The sequence below is a fragment of the Neophocaena asiaeorientalis genome, unplaced genomic scaffold (genome assembly GCF_003031525.2).
Source record: "Neophocaena asiaeorientalis asiaeorientalis breed wild unplaced genomic scaffold, Neophocaena_asiaeorientalis_V1.1 scaffold45, whole genome shotgun sequence".
Classification (NCBI taxonomy): Eukaryota; Metazoa; Chordata; class Mammalia; order Artiodactyla; family Phocoenidae; genus Neophocaena; species Neophocaena asiaeorientalis.
Window position 1 is genome coordinate 13,343,530 of NW_020174642.1, and position 19,051 is coordinate 13,362,580.

Sequence of the window (19,051 nt, forward strand, 5' to 3'; positions counted from 1 at the left end):
GTTCATCTATGTCATAGCAGGTATCAGAATTTCCTTCCTTTTTAAGGCTGAATAATATTCCATTGTATGTATACACCACAGTATGCTTATCCATTCATCTGTCGATGGACACTTGGTTTGCTTCCACTTTTTTAAAAATAAATAAACAAATTTATTTATTTATTTTTTTAGCTGCGTTGGGTCTTCGTTGCTGCATGCAGGCTTTCTCTAGTTGCAGCGAGCGGGGGCTACTCGTCATTGCGGTGCGCAGGCTTCTCATTGCGGTGGTTTCTCTTGTTGCAGAGCACGGGCTCTAGGGCGCGCGGGCTTCAGTAGTTGTCGCATGCGGTCTCAGGAGTTGTGACGCATGGGCTTAGTTGCTCCGCAGCATGTGGGATCTTCCCAGAACAGGGCTTGAACCTGTGCCTGCTGAATTGGCAGGCGGATTCTTAACCAGTGCGCCACCAGGGAAGTCCTGCTTCCACGTTTTAACTGTTGTGAATAGTGCTGTTATGAACATGGATGTGCAAATACCTCTTTGGGACCCTGCTTTCAGTTCTTCTACGTATATACCCAGAACTAGAGTGGCTGGATCATATGGTAATTCTACTTCTCATTTTTTGAGGAACTGCTGTAGTGTTTTCCACAGTGGCTGTACCTGTTTACATTCCCATCAAAAGTGTACAAGAGTTCCAAGTTCTCCACATCCTCACCAATATTTGTTACTTTCTGGTTTTTTTTTTGATAGTAGTCATCCTAATGGGTGTGAGGTGTATCTAATTGTAGTTTTGATTTGCATTTCTCAAATGACTAGTGATAGTGGATATCTTTTCAAGTATATGTTCTTTGGAGAAATGTCTGTTCAAGTCCTTTGGCAAATTTTGAATCAGTTTGTATGTTTTTTTGACTGAGTTTTACAAGTTCTTTATATATTTCTGGGTATATTAATCCCTTATTAGGTGTATGATTGGCAAATATTTTTTCCCATTTTGTGGGTTGCATTTTTACTCTGTGGATAGTGTCTTTTTTTTTTGGCTGTGTTGGGTCTGTGTTGATGGGCGCGGGCCTTCTCTAGTTGCGGCGAGTGGGGGCTATGCTTCGTTGCAGTGCGCGGGCTTCTCACTGTGGTGGCTTCTCTTGTTGTGGAGCACGGGCTCTAGGTACACGGGCTTCAGTAGTTGTAGCATGTGGGCTCAGTAGTTGTGGCTCACGGGCTCTAGAGCAGAGGCTCAGTAGTTGTGGTCCATGGGCTTAGTTGCTCCGCGGCATGTGGGATCTTCCCGGACCAGGGCTTGAACCCGTGTCCCCTGCATTGGCACGCGGATTCTCAACCGCTGTGCCACCAGGAAAGCCCCTCTTCTCTTATGTTTAATTGATTTTTTAAAATGGTGAAATGTTTAAATTCCTTTCTCACTTCTCTTTGTGTATATTCTTTTGCTATTTTCACATTTAGCATCCTAACATAAAGCACTCTGACTTGAATTTATACCAGCTTAAGTTTAATAACACATAAAACTGTTCCTTTGTAGCTCCATCCCCACTCCTTTTGGTTTTTGATGTAACAAAAAGCCATCTTTATACTTATGTGCCTTTAAACATAAACTAATAATTCCTTTAAATGCATTAATCTTTTAAATTATGTAGAAAACAACACGTGGAGTTAGAAACTAAAGTTACAGTAATACTTTTAGACCAATAACTTAGGAATATGTATATTAGTCTTTTAGTTCATGATGAAAACAAAAAGCGCAGTTATGAACCATTGTTACAATAACGTTAGCTTTTATAACTGCCCATGTATTTACCTTTATTAAGGTCTTTATTTCTCCATACAGCTTTGAGTTACTGTCTAGGGTTCTTTCATTTCCCCTGCCGGACTCTCTTGAACGTTTTTTACAGGGCAGGTTTTAGTGCTAACAAGATCCCTCAACTTCTGTTTATCTGGGAATGTCTTAATTTCTAACCTACTGTTGATGGAGCTTTGCTGTATTTAGGATTCTTAGTTGACAGTTCTTTTTCTTTTAGCACTTTGACTATATTGACCTACTGTCCTCTGGCCTCCAAAGTTTCTGGTGGAGAAATCTGTTGATAAGCTTATCGAGGATCCTTTGTATGTGACAAGTCACTTCTCTCTTGCTGTTTTCAAGATTTTCTCATTGTCTTTGGCTTTGTGTAAGTTTGATTATTATGTGTCTTTGGTGTGGGTCTATTTGAGTTCATCTTACTTGGAGTTTGTCGAGTTTCCTGGGTATTTATGTTCATATCTTTCATCAAGTTTGGAAAGTTTTCATTCATTATGTCCTCATATATTCTCTTTGCTTCCTTCTCTCTCTCTTCTTTTGGGACTCCCATTATGTGTATGTTGGTTTGTTCAGTGGTGTCCCACAGTTACCTGAGGCTCCACTTAACTTTTCTCGATCTTGTTTTTTCTTTTCCCCAGACTTGATAATTTCCATTGTTCTGTCTTCACATCCACTGAATCTTTCTTCTGCCTTCTCATATCTACCTTTGAATCCCTTTAGTGAGTTTTTAATTTCAGTTATACTTTTTAACTGCAGAATTTCATTTCTTTTTCTTTATTGATATTTCTATTTTGTTCATGCTTTTTTTTCACTTCACATTTTCCTTAGTTCTGTGAGCATCTTTAAGAAGGCTGTGTTAAAATCTTTGTCTAGTAGATCCATCATCAGGTCTTTTTCAGGGATGGTTTCTGTTGACTCACTTATTTCCTATGCCTAGGCCATACTTCCTTGTTCGTGATTTTTGTTGTTGTTGTCGAACACTGAATATTTTTAATCTATTAATGTGGTAAATCTAGAAATCAGACTCTCCCTCTTTCTCAGTATTTACTTTTTTGTTGTTGTTACTGTGTGTTTTTTTTTTTTTTTTTTGGTGTTTTTGTGCTAAGGATCAGCTTGAGATGTAAACTTAAGTTCTCAGATCCTTTCTGAGCCTGTGCCTTTACCCAGGCACACGCATTCACTTTAGAATTTCCTCTGTATATGCAGTTGATTTTGAATGTCCTAGTTTTAAATTTTTCCCCAAAGGGAAAAAGAGAAAAATGCAGTGGTGGGGAAAAAGGGGCACCAGTCCTTTCAATCCCCTGGAAGTCACTTCAGCCAGAAGGGCAGGGGCTGGAACAGTTGGGGGCAGGTGCAACAGCCGTGGCCTCCTGCCTCTCTGCCTGCTCCTCTGTGATCAGAAGCATCATTCAGAGCTGATTCCCAGTTTTTGGAGGACAGGGTCCTTTCTGCCCACCCTAGGTCCTGCAAGATGCTCCAGGGACACATGTACAGCTGCCTCCTGGGTCCTGGGGTGGGGAATGGGTAGCTGTTCCTGTGCTAAGAGCTGAGAGCAGTTTAACCCTCCAAATCTTCCCCTGGAAGTTGCAAGCCTTCAGCAGACTGCAGACTTCCAGAATAGTTACATCAGGTACATTCTGCCAGTGCAGTAGTTGCCCAGGCGGGAGAGGGGTTCCCGGTGCTGCCGGCTCTGCCATCCTTCTAGGAGCCTCTCCAACAGTTGCCTTTTAGGCAATGAGCTTTAAGCCTTGAGTCTGTCTTTCATAGGATTTTTAAAAACTTGAAATCTTAAGAGTCTAGAGGGACAAAGGGCTCATCATGGAATCTTATCCTTAATTGTTCAGACAGTCTCTGAAATTGGCTCATAAATAACAAACGCGACAACATGTAATTCACTTATTTTACTGTATGCGTGTTCTTTTTTACCTGTAGGGTAAGGAAAAACTACTGGAAGATTGTCAGCTGCGGAAAGTTGATCTCATAGATCAGGTGAAACAACTTCAAGAAAAACTGAACCATCTGGTACATTGCATGAGCTTCCAAAACGTCAGGACAGAGGACTTTAAATTTCAACAGGCATTGGAATCTCCACATGTTTTAGAAAATAATGCGAGTGATAGTTCCAGTAACAGTGAAGAAACTGACAGATCATCTCCTGTTGATGCATTTAATGTCACATGGGATCTAGTTGACATTATTGGAAATCAAGATTCGTTGATACGAAACGAGGTGCCAGATACTTCCACAGGAGAGCAGGCTGCTTTGCAAGACAGGTCACTCTGCTCACAGGGGAGCTTGTACGGGTGTTCCCGTGACCTCTCCCACACCCAGGGGACCAAGCCCTTGAAGAAAGTGCTCAGGACGATGGACCTGTCCTCCTGGAGCTCCCCTGAGGTCGTCAGGAAGGACTCAATCTCTGAGTGCCCCCCTAGCCTGCCCCTCACACCCTGCTTGGATGCCCTGAGCCAGTGCAGTCTGGACACCTCCCTGTGGGACAGGACGAGCACCCAGCTGCTCCAGGCTGACCAGTTGGGGCTGCTTTGTTACCCGGGCGAGTCAGCGGCAGGAACGGCCCCTAAGTGGGCGGGGTCTCCATTAGCTGCAGACGGGGCCCCCTCCACCAACGACCATGCTCAGCGGGTGCCTGTGGTAAGTGGTCTCCCTGGGTGCTGTCCTGGTTTGGGCCCATGGGATGCCCAAGGCCCCAGTGTGTTCCCACTGGGTTGTGTCTACGTGGATGGCTGGGTCACAGCTGCAGTCGTTGTTGGCTCACCTCCTGTTGTGGCCTGTTGGCCAGGCCTGCGTGAGCAGCCCCCTGGTCAACAAGTGTAGGGACAGTCAGCGTTCTGCAGGATGGACCCAAGTCTACTGTCATAGGAACATTCACAGCACTTTGGTTGTTTTTAAAAATACATGAAATGCATTACTCTTACTCAGAAATTCACCACAGGCCTAACTTTGCTGACTCACACTGGCTTTGGGAAGTATAATTATAAACCTATCTTCATGTGTGGTCTGCATATGGGTTCTTTGTCTGGAAGATGTTTTTTAGTTTTATTTTCAGTTCTATATCATGTTTAACAGGTTCTACATATAATGTTATTAATTTCAAGAACACTTCAATATATTATTTTTGGGTTAGATTATACTTTATCTAACATAACTGAGATTTTGTGTATCTTAGATTAGATAAAATGAAAAATAAATTACGGGATATGTGTCATTTAAGGTATCCATATACGACCACTTCATATCCATATGCTTCCATTTCATATCCATATGCTACTACGTCATGCAGAATTTTGAAAATCTGAAATATTTGCCAGGGACTTTGTAAACTATTCCTAGAGAACTGTGGGTGAACTTGATTAAATTATTATGAGCGTATGGCCTCGTGTCCACAAGCTGTGAACACTTTGAGTTCTGTGTGGGAAGATGATAAATTCAGGACTTAGCAAGTTTTCCATCTGGCAAGTTCAGTTCCATGATATAACACGTTATCATTTTATGACCATTTAAACATCTACCTGTTTGAACAGGAGAAAGATGTTGAAGATTTTATCATAACGTCTCTTGATTCTCAAGAAAAGTCAAGATCACCTCCTCTTGGGTTAGAAGGAAAAAGCGATGGAAAAAGTGAGTCAGTCACAAACTTTATTTTTACAGCTTCAGAGTATAGAATGGTGCAGAGTCCCTGTGCCCCCCTCGCACGTCCCGTGTTAACTTGCCATGTTGCGTGTGCACTCTCTCTCTCTCTCTCTCTCTCTCTGTGTCTCTGTCTCCCTCTGGGTTTGTGCTCTGTTACTTGAGGACCTGATGTCGTTTGACTCCTGAGAAGGTCCCTGTGTATTTCATGGTGTCCAGTCCACGCCAGGACATCCGCCCTGACCCAGGGCAGCATCGCATCCGCATACTTCACTGAGATTTTGTCCCGTTAGTGCTCTCTACAGAAACAAGCAGTGGCTGCCACCATGCATCCAGATGTCCTTTGCGGGCTGGAGACTGCTGAGAGCAGGCCAGGTGCCTGGAGCAGTGCTCGGGCCTGGACCCCATGAAGGCTGGCTCTATGTTCGCGGCAGGTTCGTCGGCATGTGTGCATCTCGTGGGACTCCGTGAGCGCCCTGGCGGTGCCGTGCTCTTCATGTGGGTCAGTTTAGACTCTGCAGTTGTGTTGCCAGGTTTCATCCTGTTCCTTCTGAATGGCCGATGTCCTGGGTAGGTTTTCGAGACCCTGGGACGTTCTGTCCTCAAGCTCGGACCCACTTGGCCTCCATTGATGGTTCTTGGTGGTCTTGCCTGGATCCTTCTCACTGTGATGGCTGCCACACCATGACTTTCTAACCTTATACCTTCTTTTATAATTGTTAGATTTTTACAAGTCAGTCACCTCAAGGTGTTTTGACTTTTGAAAAAAGTCACCGTTGGCTCATTGGGTGCTTTTGAGGACAAGGCAGCAGTGAAGTCCAGTTCACTGGCCATGTTGGCGTTTGCGGAATGGGGCCAACAGCTCTTCAGCTGGTGCTCTCACTTCTTCCCAGCAGTAGCCGCGTGGTGTAACAATTTGAGCAGTTCTGTGAGGTGTGCCCCAGGAGCAGCCTCTCGTCCGGTCTCCCTGCCTGGAGTCGCCGTCCCCTGAGGATGTCACGTCCAACTTCCAGAAATTTGCTCGAGCATTTGTGTATGCAGCACACCCCACACACCTCCCTTCCCGTCCCCCTAAAACGGCCCCACCTGCACTTTCTGCCCATCACTGCCGAGTGTCTGCACTTCGAGGATGCGTGTTTGAGTGCAGGAATGAGCTGCCCATGACGGCCTTCCCTGCGTCTTGGACGTGGTCCTTGCTTTCCGGGTTGGACCCCCTACAAGTTTCTGGAGGCAAAGCGTGTGCCGGGTACTTTGTGTGTGAACATTGACATCTTCCTGATGTTGGCATCTTGGACTTGGGCTTGACCCTGAGTGGGGAGTTGGGTTCCTTCAGAGCGTGGAGCCCGCCGTCCTGGACCCGGGTGTCATGAGAGCAGCACATGGTCCCCTGGAGCACGTCCTCCCACCCCGAGAACTCTGCTTCGTCCTTTGGTCATTTCCCCCACGGTTTTGTCTCGTCTGTCTTGTTAATTCTTATTGATCACATATTGGACCTCTTGTACTAATTTTCTCATTTTCCATGTTTGTATTCTTGTTCTCATTTCTAAGGGGTTTTTCAGAGCTTTACTTCTTAAGCTTTGTATTGACTCTTTTTATTTTTGCTATTTTAGTTTCTGACTAGTCCTCTTTCCTAACCCTAACCCTTGTTTCCCGAACGATACTCCCCTTCTTATTTCTCTGGGGATGCTCTAATTTTTCTGATGTTTTCTTCTGTTTGCTGCCTTTACTCTGTTTCTTCCACACTTTCTCTGAGTCTCTGTTTCTCTCTGTCTTTTGTGTTTGAATGTTCCCTGGCACGTTTGAGAAGGTAGACTTCTGAGAGGGCAGTCGTGAACGGCTCACTGGATGGCAGCTCTGTGCTCAGAGGGGCCTTGCCAGTGGCTCCACGAGATCCACCTGCCCTCCCCGAGCTGTGTGCTGGTGGGGATGGTGGGCTCTGCTTTCCCACCGTGTGCCTCCTTCCGTTTTCCAGAGTGTGTGCTTCCAAGCCTTCCTGGACTGGCCACAGTTCAAGGCTCAGGAACAGCTCAGGGAGCTGCATGCTTCCGAGAGGTTAGGAGTTCTATTTTGAGGCCCCTCCCATCAGACAGAGGCTCCTGGAGTCTCGAATTTGAGACTCTGTTGAGGGCTCCACAGCCAGGCTGCCCGGTTCAGGCTTTTCTGCACCCACCCCCAGATCAGGCATCCCCGCCCCACGGCCAGGTGCTTTGGGCCTGTCCTCCCACTCAGCCCCCTCCTCGTGTCCCGCTGCCCCTCTCGTCCGTCCTCCGAGGCGCTCGGCACAGTTGCCGATTTGCCCCGTCTGTGGGGGGTGAGGAAACACATATCGCGTCTGTGAAAATGAGCTGAGCTGCCAGGAGGGTTTATGTTCAAATCACGGACATTAACATGCTAAATGTGCAAAATGTACGTTTTCTTACTTAACGTGTGTAGCTCTCATCTTACGTTTTTATGAAACATTTTTACGTCTGGGGGTGTCCATCGATGTTTCCTTTGGTGAGAGGGCCTGGCCGTGGCTCTCCCGGTGCTTCGGGGCCGTCCCCGAGGATCGCCACCAGAGTCGCGGGTCTAGGCCCTGACTCTGCGGTGTGTTTCTAGGTGATGGCGCGGGGTTTGGAAAGACACTAAGCCAAGGCTCGGGAAGACCGGGAGCACCCACTGCTGGTCCCGCAGCGCCTCTCACCCCCCGGGGGTTCCGACGGCCGCTGGGCGCCAGGAAGGAGAAGGAAGTCCATCCGAAGCAAGTGAAGGTACTAGCTGGTGGGGAGCAGGGGAGGGGGCTCGAGGGGCCTCCCCTCTGGCCCGTCAGCAGCTGCGCTGGCCTCAGCCCTGCTACGACTTTGTGCCTTGTGCAGCGGCTCCAAGGGGGGAGATGCGCCGCTGTGGCAGGACCACAGGGACGGTGTCCCAGGTGGGGCCTGGCCACGCTTGGGGGCCACGGGCGCTGTGGCCGGGGGCAGCTCCTCCCGCAGCGCCTGTCACAGCACAGCGCCCAGAGGGCCTGCACGCGTGGCGCTCTCCCGAGTCGCAAGGCGAAACTGGATTGGTCTTCCTGAGTGTCGTTCAGGTGCCAGACCTCGTGACCCTGTTTTGGGAAGCAGTTGTGGTTTTTGCTTGTTTGGCTTTGGAAGCTTTCCCAGGACGCTTTGAGGGTTCTCTAATTCAGATAGTAAGTGTTCCCAAAGGAAACGATTTTGATGTTAAGTAAAATCTTCTCTGAAATTGTATTTGAAATGAAACTGGTTTTATTCCTTTAAGAATTGAAATTGGAGCCGTGTCTTCTAGCTGTTTTCTCTTTTTGTGCATTCCTCAATTTTTTATATGACATAAATACTAGAATTCCTAATTTTTAAGGAAAAAGTTTGGTTGTTAATGACAATGTTTCATGCTTAGGCTTTGAGGTTTAATACTTGATCCTTAGTTATTAAAAAAGAAAAGAAAGAAAGGGACCTAGCAGAGGCCCTGGAGCCTTTTCCGGAAGTGCTGAGGCGGCAGGAGAGAAAGTCAGGAGCGGCCACCCCGCAGCAGCCTGTTGGGTCAGTCAGCCGGCTTGTGTGTCCCTGCTGGCCCCTCTGCTGCACCATCCTCAGTGGGGCGCGGGGGCCACTCGCCGCGGGGCCGAGTCTCAGGAGCCTCGTGCGGTCGCGGCTCTGGCCGCCCTGAGGCCGGCGACGCTGGTGAAGGTCCGTCACGCCGGGAAGCGCGTGTCAGCTGGGCAGACGGACCCCACGGGCCGGCTGGTTCACGTGCGGCTGTGAGACCGCAGGCCGAGGCCCCCTGTGACTCCGCGGTCCTCAGGGCAGGAGGCTCCGGGATCTCACGGCCTGACCGTGCCCGTGGCCCGGGGGCCGCTCCACGTCCGTCCTCCTGGCTGCCGTGCGCCCGGTTGGCGAGGGCGGAGGACCTCGCTCGTCACAGCTGTTCTTTTCCAGAGGTGTTTTTCAGAACACCTTTTATTGTCCTTATATGACCCAGGAGAAGGTGTTTACGGCCTGCGGCCCGGTCCACTATACAGCCTCCCTGCCTCCCCACCCCTCCTTCCCCAGGGCTGTGATTTGTGTCCGTTCTGTATCACATACATTGTTTTTAAAGTGAAATTGTTGTAGAGTGTTAAAGATGGCCGCTTGTAAAGTAAACACAGTACACAGTTTGGTGTCTAGCGCTTTTATGTTACTGTTTCACATTTTTGGTCACGTCGTTAGAATTAGAGGAAGACCTGTTTCTAGTTAAGTAACTAGTCATTCTTTGTCATAGGCCTCTTCGTTGCTATTTTTCTGTTTCCCTAACGTGCCCCTTGCGGGAACCTGTGTTGACACGCAGTGTGAGGACGGTCACAGTCACTTGTGCTCTGCATTGGCCGTAGCACCAGCCATCCAGAAGGGTGGCCCTGGGTGGGGTGCACCTTCCTCTCTCAGCCTCCATGGGCAGCACAGAAGGCTGGCGTGCACGTCCCAGGTCCCATGTCCCATCACTCTGTAACTACCACTCCAAATCCTGGTGGGGTGGAAGACCCCTTCCTGTGTTCACATATTCTGGGCACCCCCGGGGGCGTGAGAGAGCTGCAGTGGCCAGTAGCTGGCCTGGTACCATCCGCAGGTGCCTTTCCCCTGAGGTGTCCCTGTGCAGTTCTCGGGTCTCCCTCCTCGTGGGGCGCTGTGGTCCCAGGAGGGCCGGGGAGGTGCCTGGCATCTTGCTGACTTGGCTGTAGATTTCCCTGAGCTGAGCATCTTCTGTGAGGGTGCAGGCGGGATGGCTGGATTGTGGGGCCTTTGCTGGAGCAGCTCACACAGAAGTTCACTCGTTCAAAGCTGGTTTACTTGTCTGTGACAGCTACGGGGAGGAAGGTTTGAGAACCTCACGGTCAGAGCAGCAACTCTAGTCTCTGGTGCAAAGGCCATGGGGGCGGCCTGGTGAGCCCTGGCGGGTGACAGCGGGGCAGTGACGGTGAGAGGTTTCAAGCTGCTTCTCCTCCTCTCTGAAATGTTTGTCCGTTTCAGGCTTTGCTGCAGATGGTGTGTGACGAGAGCCACCACATCCTGGCCCTGTCCGAATACCGTGGACCCCCGAGCATCCTGAGCAGGGGCGAGCCCAGCGCCCCCCTCGGGTGCCTCACGATGGGGGGCCAGGGCCTGCTGGAGGCAGCACCGGCTCCCAGGGAGCATCCCACCCCAGGACCCCCAAAGGGGGAGAAGGTACAGGCCTTCTAGATACAGACAAGAAGCAGTGGGCATGGACCTGGTTGAGGGATTTTCTTGGCCCCAGAAGTGGGAGTAGAGGAGCAAGAGGCGGGTCAGCGGCAGGCAGGGAGGCCATGCCTGGTCAGCCACCCTCCCACTCACGTTCCCTGGGCTCCAGCCTCCAGGAGAGGCTGCGGGGAAGGGGCCAGCTGGAGCCCTGCAGGGAGGCTCTGGATGGAGAGATGGGTATGGGGGCCGGGCCGAGGGGCAACCTGGAGGTGAGGGCCCGATGCTGAACCGTGTGCAAGGAAGCCAGCCGGCCATGGAGTGTGGACGGAGCAGTGGGCAGACCCCCAACTTTAAGGGAAGGGGGCAGGTGGGCCCAAGCAGGTGGCCAGGAGACAGCCAGCCCATGTGTGGCCCGTATAGACACTGCCCCCCGCGTGGACACTAACCCTAACCCGTATAGACACCCCCCACCCCCGGCGTGGGCACTAACCCTAACCCGGCACACACACATGCACACGCCCCCGCCCCTCCCACGCCCATGCACACACACACATGCACACACACATGCCCCCCACCCCTGCACACACACGCACACTCCCCCCGCCCCTACACACACGCACACACATGCCCCACACATGCACACGCGCAGGCACACGCACACACACTGTCTCCGCCACTCAGGGCCTGGCCTCCCCTGGACCCGGGGCTCATGTGCAGCGGCCGGAAGAGAGGTTTGCTTGCTGACATTCACTCTGTCTTACCTCCCCGTCATGTTGGGGGGGGTTCTCTGCCCAGAGCTGGCTCCTCGTGCCCCTAGGCGGTCATGGGCGTCTGTGTGTCCCCATAAGTCGGGGTGGGTCTGTTTGAACCTGCAGGATGTGTTTATAGGGACACGGGCTCTTTGTTTCGATATTTTAGGAACCTTCCAATGTGGGCCTCGACTGGAGAGGGGAATTTCTGCAGATCGTGCAAGAGGCCTTTGAAAAGGAGCGGGAGATACTGAGAGTCGAGCTGTGGCCCCGGCCCTGTGGCTTAGGCCCTGGGGGCTGCGGCTCCCTGTTGGAGAGGCTGGAGAAGATGGTCCAGGAGCAGGTGAGCTCATGCCTTGGCTTCCCCCCGGAGCCCACCCTGACACAGAGGGTGACGGAACGTGTTTCGCCCGACCTTAGAGCAAGGCAGTGACTGAGCAGCAAATCCTGCTGCAGTCCACAGATAACACTGTGTTTTTATGCGTGAATTCCGTGAAGTGGAAAACTCTGTGCACTTATCTTCCTTCAGGATCTCACTCTGTTCTGGAAGTAACTGGCCTTTCCTTGAAAGCAAAGGAGGCTTTCTAGGCGGCCCAGCTCCAGGCTGTGAGCACTGAGCCCAGGCTTGGAGGGTCGACACCGCGAGGGCTGTGGGAGGCTGCTTCCCGCCAGTTCCCTCGTAAGAGAGGGCAGGGTGCATGGCGAGCGTCCACTGGGCCCAGCAAGCGAGACCAAGGTGCTGGGGGCAGAGCTGCGTGCAATCTGAGGGTTCCAGGGCCACTGTGCCCGCGTTCATGCCGCACGGTTGTCCCCTGCGTCCTCCTGTGGCAGCGACGCCGGGAGCTGCTCTTGCCTGGCACACCAGCCCTCAGGACCCCCTTCTTCTGACGTGTCTTATGTTCCCCTGCCCTGATCCCCTGCCACCCCATCTGCAGGGGGACCTGCAGGAGAGGTCCTTGGAGCACCTTCGCCTGTCGGACAGGAGCAGCCTGATGTCCGAGATCCAGGCTTTGCGCGCCCAGCTGCGGATGACGCACCTGCAGAACCAGGAGAAGCTGCAGCAGCTGTGCGTGGCACTGACCAGTGCGGAGGCCCGCGGGAGCCGCCAGGAGCACCAGCTGCGGAGGCAGGGTGGGTGTGGTCTCTCGGCTGCGTCCCCGAAACGTTGATCCTGACACTCACCTGTCAGGAGGTGGCAGGCAGGCCAGTGAGCCCCTCGCTGACTCCCCAGGCCATCGAGTGCGGAATGTGTGCCAGTCAGGGTGGAGGCCTTGCCTAGCATCCCGGTGAGCAGCTGATGGGGGCCGCGTTGGTGCCAGCATGCTGGGCGCCGCAGGCCCACGTCCGTGAGGGTCACTGGGGCTCGCAAGAGGCTGAAGCGGCCTGTGGCAGGTTTCTGAGTTTGATTTAAACTCCGGGATTTTTACGCAGACACTCATGTCACCTGCAGGGAGAGAACACTTTATCTTATCTTTTCTTCCCCATCTCCTCTCCTCCTGTTCTTGCCACTTGCCCTGGGGATGCTCTGAGTGCTGAGTGAGGCCTGGGCTCTGTCCCGTGGGGCCGCCTGCCTTCGAGCCCCAGCCTCGGCGTGCTGCCTCACGCTGGGCACTTCCGGGCCAGACTCGCTCGCATTTTGCATCTGTGTTCACGAGGGTCCTGGTCCGCGGTTTTCTTTCTTCTGGTTTCGGTTCCTGGAGGAGTGGGTGTGTGTGCTCCTAGTTCTGGGCGGGTTCTCTGCGAAGCTGCCCGGGCTGGGTGGGCTCCATGGAGGTCTGTCTCGGCCCAGCTCCAGCCTTGCCCTTGGGAGACTCCGGGCCTGAACATCGCAGGGGTCGAGAGGGCGTGTGCCCCCCCAACCCCGGAACCCCGTTGCATCGCATGACCTGCACGGCTGGGTGGTCCTGCCCGCTCTCTGCCCGTGTGTCTCTCTCTGGATGCTCACTGGCCACGAGGGCGAGGCTGGCGGGGTGTGAGCAGAAGGCATGTGTCCCGAGTATCTGGGTTCCATCAGAAACAGTGGCTTCTGGGTCATAGAAGCTTCCTGTCCCCCCAGAGTGAACACATTCCCTTCCTTTGCTGGTTTGTTACTGATTTGTTAAAATCATATGTGTGGCTCACTTTGGACTCGTGAATAATGCTATTTTAATTCATTTAATCTTTTTCTTAGTTGAGTTATTGGTGTATAAGTTTGAGCAGGAAAAATGTATAGTAAGCGACCTGCAGAAAACCCTGAACGAAGAGCAAGAGAAAGCAAATAACGTCCGGAAGCTGCTGGTGGTGGAACAGAACACAGTCAGAGATCTGAAATCTGAGCTCTGCGAGTGTAGACAGGACAAGGAGCGGCTGCTAAAGTCCCTCGACGAGGTGCAGAAGGAGGTCCTTCAGCTGAGGTGCGGCCCCACTGGCAAGGCTCCAACTTCTAGCCCCGTCCTGCCCTCAGGCTTCCGGCCCGAACAATGCTGGAAGTCACGTGGCCCCTGCCATGTTCTTGGCCTTGAAGTGAAAGATGCCGTCCGAAGCCGCGGTTTGCCAGGCTGTCGTGATGGGTGTTGGGGAGGAGCCTCTGCTCCTGCAGGCTCGTGGGGGGCCACGCACACTGCAGGGCCCGCCCTCCCTGCCCTGGGAGCCTGGGTGCTGGCCGGCGTCCCCTTGAGAGCCTGTGGCCCACACAGGTCAGCGCTGGACAGTAAGGAGGATGACCTGCAGGCCGCGCTGCAGCAGCTGGAGGCCGAGCGCACCAAGGAGCGGGCCCTGCAGAGCCGGCTGGAGGAGGAGCGGCTGCAGTGCCTGCAGAAGGAGGGCCAGAGCACCAGGACCCTGGAGGTGACGTGCGCGGCCGCGACTGTGCCCAGGGGCCAGGGCTACACCTTCAGGGCTCAGAGGGTCCCTGCACGTGCGGCCCCCGCCTCCGGGCATTCGCTTCCGTGAGGGCAGTGCAGCCTCAGAGCCGCATGGGGGCCCCGCCTGTGCACAGGGGAGGCCTCGGACCGGTGTCCTGTGCGGCAGCCGTGCGGCCACGCTGAGGCCACCCATAGGCCTGGCTGAGCCGAGCACCGTGAGGGGGTCGAGGGCCCGCCCTTCAGCAGCACCGGAGCCCCTGATTCAGGGAGGGAGGTGAACCTGGGACGTTGCACTGTGCTCAGAGCAGCGCCTCATCCCCGAGGAAGGCCGGCGGAGCCACGAGAAGAGGGGTTATTGCTCGCCCTCCTTCTACCCAGAGTATAACGTCAGAAGCTCTAGCTGCAGGAGCTGTTTAGATGCTCTTGCCTCGTCTCACTTTTCCCCGATGCAGGAGTTAAGGGCGTCTTTGGAGAAGCAGTGCGCTCAGAGTAACCAGCTGTGCGTGGCGCTAAAACACGAGCAGACGGCCAAGGACAACCTCCGGAAGGAGCTGCAGATCGAGGCCTCGCGCTGCGAGGCGCTGCTGGCGCAGGAGCGTGGCCGCCTCTCGGAGCTGCAGCGGAGCCTGGAGGCTGAGCAGGGCCGCTCCCGCGAGCTGTCCGAGGCCCTGCAGCACGAGCGCCTGCTCACGGAGCGGCTGAGCCGGCGGCCGCAGGACAAGCAGGCGCAGCCGGCTCTGCTGCAGAAGCTCAGGGGCTGCGAGGCCCGCGTGCTGGAGCTGGAGGTGGCGCTGGAGGCCGCGCAGCAACGAGCCCTGGAAGCTGAGGCCCACGTGCACCGCCAGGACGTGGAGAGGGAGCAGGAGGTGAGTGCGGCGCCGAGGCCTCCCGTGGAGACTGCCGAGAGCGTGGGGGAGTTTAGAGCCGCCAGGACGGCAGTGCAGCCGAGGCCGAGCCGAGCGGACACGGAGAAGTGGAGCAGGTGGCAGACAGACAGGGAGACGCTGGTGAGCCTCCCACGGCCGGAGGGCCTGTCCTGGCTCCGGGCTGCCCCTTGGTTTGGTCAGCGCGGCGGCTGGAAGTCGGGAAGCGCGCGTCCTCCGACCTTGTTCTTTCCCAAGGTGGTTTTGGATCCTCGGGGCCCCTTGCGGTTCCGTGTGCGTCTGAGGATCGGCTTTTCCGCTTCTGCGTGAAGGCCCTTGGGATCTTGGTAGGAATCACACTGAGTCTGTAGATCGCTTTGGGGCGTGTTGTCTCCTTAACAATGCTAGGTCTTCCCATCCATGAAATCGGAAGGGCTCTCTGTCTGTTTAGCTCCTTAGTTTCTTTCAATAATGTTTTGTCACTTTCAGGTGATAAGCTTTGCGTTTCTTTTGTTAAATTTATTCCTAAATATTATTTTTTTGATGCTGTTGTAAATGGGATTATTTTTGACTTCTGTATTCAGGTTGTTGCGAATGTGTAGCAATGTGGGTGATTTTCACACCTTGATCTTACGTCCTGTAACCTTGCTGAACTGATTTATTATTAGTTCCAATATTTTTAATGGATTCTTTGGGATTTTCCATATAGAAGATCATGTTTTCTGCAAATAGACATAGTTTTACTTGTTCCTGTCCAACCTGGACGCCTTTGTCTCTTCTCCTTGCCTGACTGCCCTGGCCAGAACCCACAGCGTGTGGTGCAGGCGTCCAGCCTGGTTCTTGATCTTGGGGGAGCAGTCAGTCTTTTACTGCTGAGTATGATGGTAGTCGTGCCATTTTTGTAGATGCTCCTTACCGGAGGAAATTCCCTTCTATTTTTAGTTTATTCGATCTTTTTTATTTTTAATCATGAGAGAGTATGGATTTTCTTTTTCTGTGCCTTTTCAGATTTCTGGGTTCTGTCCTTCTCTTGATGTGATATAGGACATTGGTCTTGTCCTTCTCTTGGTGTGATATAGGACATTGGTTCTGTCCTTCTCTTGATGTGATATAGGACATTGGTTCTGTCCTTCTCTTGATGTGATATAGGACATTGGTTTTGTCCTTCTCTTGATATGATATAGGACATTGGTTCTGTCCTTCTCTTGATGTGATATAGGACATTGGTTTTCATATATCCAGTCATCCTAGCACTCTTGGGATGCATCCCACTTGAATTTGGTATATAATTCTTTTTTAAATAGTGTTGGATTCAGTTTGCTAGTATTTTGTTAAGGATTTTGCATTTATATTTATGAGAGATATGTTCTGTAGTTTTCTTTTCTTGTGGTGCTTTTGTTTTTGATATCAGGAAGATCTTGGCCTTGCAGGATGGGCTGGGAAGTGTTCCCTCCTTTATTTTTTGGATGGGTCTTAATTTTAGATACATTATACATTGACCAAAAGCATTTGTTTCTGAGGAAATTATATCCTGTGTTTTCTCATGGATTGACCTTTATTTTGCTCTCTTTAAAAATATTTTTTAGAACTTCAAAAATATTACCTTTATTATTTCTTTTTGGGGGTTTTGGGAAATTATAAAAAGCTCTTAAAATGCACAAGGAAAACCAATGGCCTGGTCTTTTGAATGGTTAGGCTGCCATGAAATGGTCCAGGAATACATATCAGTGAGATAGATACCATATTCACGTGCTGCTGAGTTCACCACTTTGAGTTGCACAGCTCAGTGGTTTTCAGCATATTCAGGAGTTGTGCAGCCTGATGTCACTGCAGTCAATTTTAGAACATGTTCATCACCCACAAGGGACCCCTGGGCCTGTTAGTGGGGACCCAGCCCCTGGCACCCACTGGTCTACTTTCCATCTCTGGATTTGCCTCTTCTGGTCATTCTGTGTCAGTGGAATCACACGATATGTGGCCTTCTTCTGTGTCTGGTTCCTGCCATGGGGTTTTCAAGGCTCACGCGTGTTGTGTGTGTAACGATTCGTGGTTTTGGTGGGGTTAAACAGCCTGGAATGCAGTCGTGTTTCATCACTAGAGATCGTGGAAGTGGAGGAATCGTTTGGGGCTGTGGCAGAGGCCGGGGGTTTCCTGACGGAGGCGGCTAGAGTCACGGCCCTGGGTGGGCCTTGGTCACTCGGGACCCCCAGAGCGTGTTCTAGGTTTTTTGTGCGTGTGAGGGGAGAGAGGTTTGTTGTCTTCGTGTGCTTCTCAAGGGGCTTCCCAAACCTTATCCAGAGTCTTCTGCCAAACCTTTTAATTTAATTTTGGGTTTTATTTCTTTTGTTTTTCTTTCTTTTTTTTTTTGGTTTGTAAAAATGTAATTGCTTAAAAAAATATATAAACAAAGTGTTTTCCAAGTCAAATTGGTAACTGTCCCTCATGATGCACCTTGATATGTATTTTTCTTTCTTAAGTATGTTGTCCTTTTGGTGTCATTTTTACTGTAGGTAATTAACTTGATCTGGGTTATGGGGTCTTTTTCTGGCCGTAGTGGCCCAGGCCTCTGATAGTTATTTCAGGGCCAATTTCATCTTTTTTAAACAAAATAAACCAGTGGGTCTCTTGGTTTTGTTACTTTCCTCATCTGGAAAATAGATCAGAAAGGATCACAGTTTCCTGAGGAGGCTCGAGCACTGAATGGGGGTGATGCTGGGAAAGGGCGGGAGACGCTGGGTGGGAAGCAGGCCTGGTCTGTGTGCCGGCCTGAGGAGTGGCTGGGCTGGGCCTGTGCCCTCTCTGCCCTGTCTGGTTCCGCCCTGCCCGGCCTGGCCGTCTTTGTTTCCCTGGATCCCCCCTCCCCAGGCATCATCCCCTGGGGTCAGCCCCCATGCTCTCCGAGCCCCCATCGCTCCCTGAACTTCTTAGCACGTGGAGATAAATATTATTTACAGTTTCTGTCGGTGGTCTGCTGTCTCCCTGTGGAGACTCGGGTCCTGGGTGTGGGGCAGGGAGTGGACTGGCCGGCTGGGTCCCCTGGCATCTCCGCAGTGAAGGACGGGGATCGCAAATGGGGGGCACAGGGCCTCCTGAGGCTCAGGCCCGCCTTTTCGGTGTTGAGCACCCACTCAGTGCCCCCATACGTACTGAGGTGGGGGGCCGGACTTGGGCTGTGGCTCGTCCCATCCCAGGTCCTGTCCCGGATCCCCGGAGTGGGGGGACCCTGACTCCGCATCGCACCTGGAGCCCCATGTGCCGCGAGTTGGGGGTTGGTCGGTCGGGGCCCGGGGCCGGACTGGGCGGCCCCTGTGCTGAGCTCCTGGCCCCGGTCTCCACCCCGGACCGTGTGTGAGGCTCGCTTCTGTTTTTCGCCGTTGCTGACAGCGGGAGTTAGAGCTGCAGCGCCAGCGGGACGAGCACAAGATCCTGCAGCTCCAGCGGACGGTGAGGGAGCTGCAGGCGAGGGAGGCCGCGCGCCCCCGCCCGGAGCCAGAGTCGGAGCCTGCGCGCCCCCGGGAGCAGCAGCAGGGCCTAGAGAAGGTGCGGCAGCAGCTGCTGTGTGCTGCGGGGCTTCTGACCAGCTTCATCAACCAGACAGTGGACAGGCAAGTCTCTCGGGACTGCCCCGGCCATATGCCCAGCACCTTTGATGTTGGGAAAAATTCTGAGTGGGGCGTGTCTTTGATTTCGGGTTCAGGTTTTCATGAAACGCACTCTATTTCTCATCCCACGTGTGTGGATGAACTCGTGGGCAGTATTCTCTTGAAAGATGATGACAGCATTGTGGTCTTTGCATTCTCATGTGACAGGAAATCCAGGTGTCTTTCAGATCAGGTCTCTCTGTGTCCCTTTTCCATTGCTCACCACCCAGAGGGTCTGGCCCAAGGCCAGCACCCCTCCCACCTGAGTCCCCCAAGGCAGGGCTGGTGCCCGGTGTCTGTGCGGCGTTTGCCTCGCCTGACACCCTGGCCCGCTGCCCATGGG

The 19,051-nt window shown here is 52.5% G+C and overlaps 1 protein-coding gene across 4 annotated transcripts in view; it reads left to right on the plus strand.

The window, feature by feature from the left end:
- PCNT (pericentrin) overlaps positions 1 to 19,051 on the plus strand; it is a 94,683-nt gene that overhangs the window by 65,738 nt on the left and 9,894 nt on the right. For all 4 annotated transcript variants that reach the window (XM_024758236.1, XM_024758238.1, XM_024758240.1 and 1 more), the window contains 10 exons: positions 3,714 to 4,430; positions 5,321 to 5,417; positions 8,025 to 8,176; positions 10,424 to 10,618; positions 11,531 to 11,704; positions 12,297 to 12,492; positions 13,532 to 13,754; positions 14,037 to 14,187; positions 14,657 to 15,070; positions 18,452 to 18,672. In XM_024758236.1, the coding sequence (XP_024614004.1) occupies positions 3,714 to 4,430; positions 5,321 to 5,417; positions 8,025 to 8,176; positions 10,424 to 10,618; positions 11,531 to 11,704; positions 12,297 to 12,492; positions 13,532 to 13,754; positions 14,037 to 14,187; positions 14,657 to 15,070; positions 18,452 to 18,672 (2,540 nt within the window). The remainder of the gene's footprint in view (positions 1 to 3,713; positions 4,431 to 5,320; positions 5,418 to 8,024; positions 8,177 to 10,423; positions 10,619 to 11,530; positions 11,705 to 12,296; positions 12,493 to 13,531; positions 13,755 to 14,036; positions 14,188 to 14,656; positions 15,071 to 18,451; positions 18,673 to 19,051) is intronic.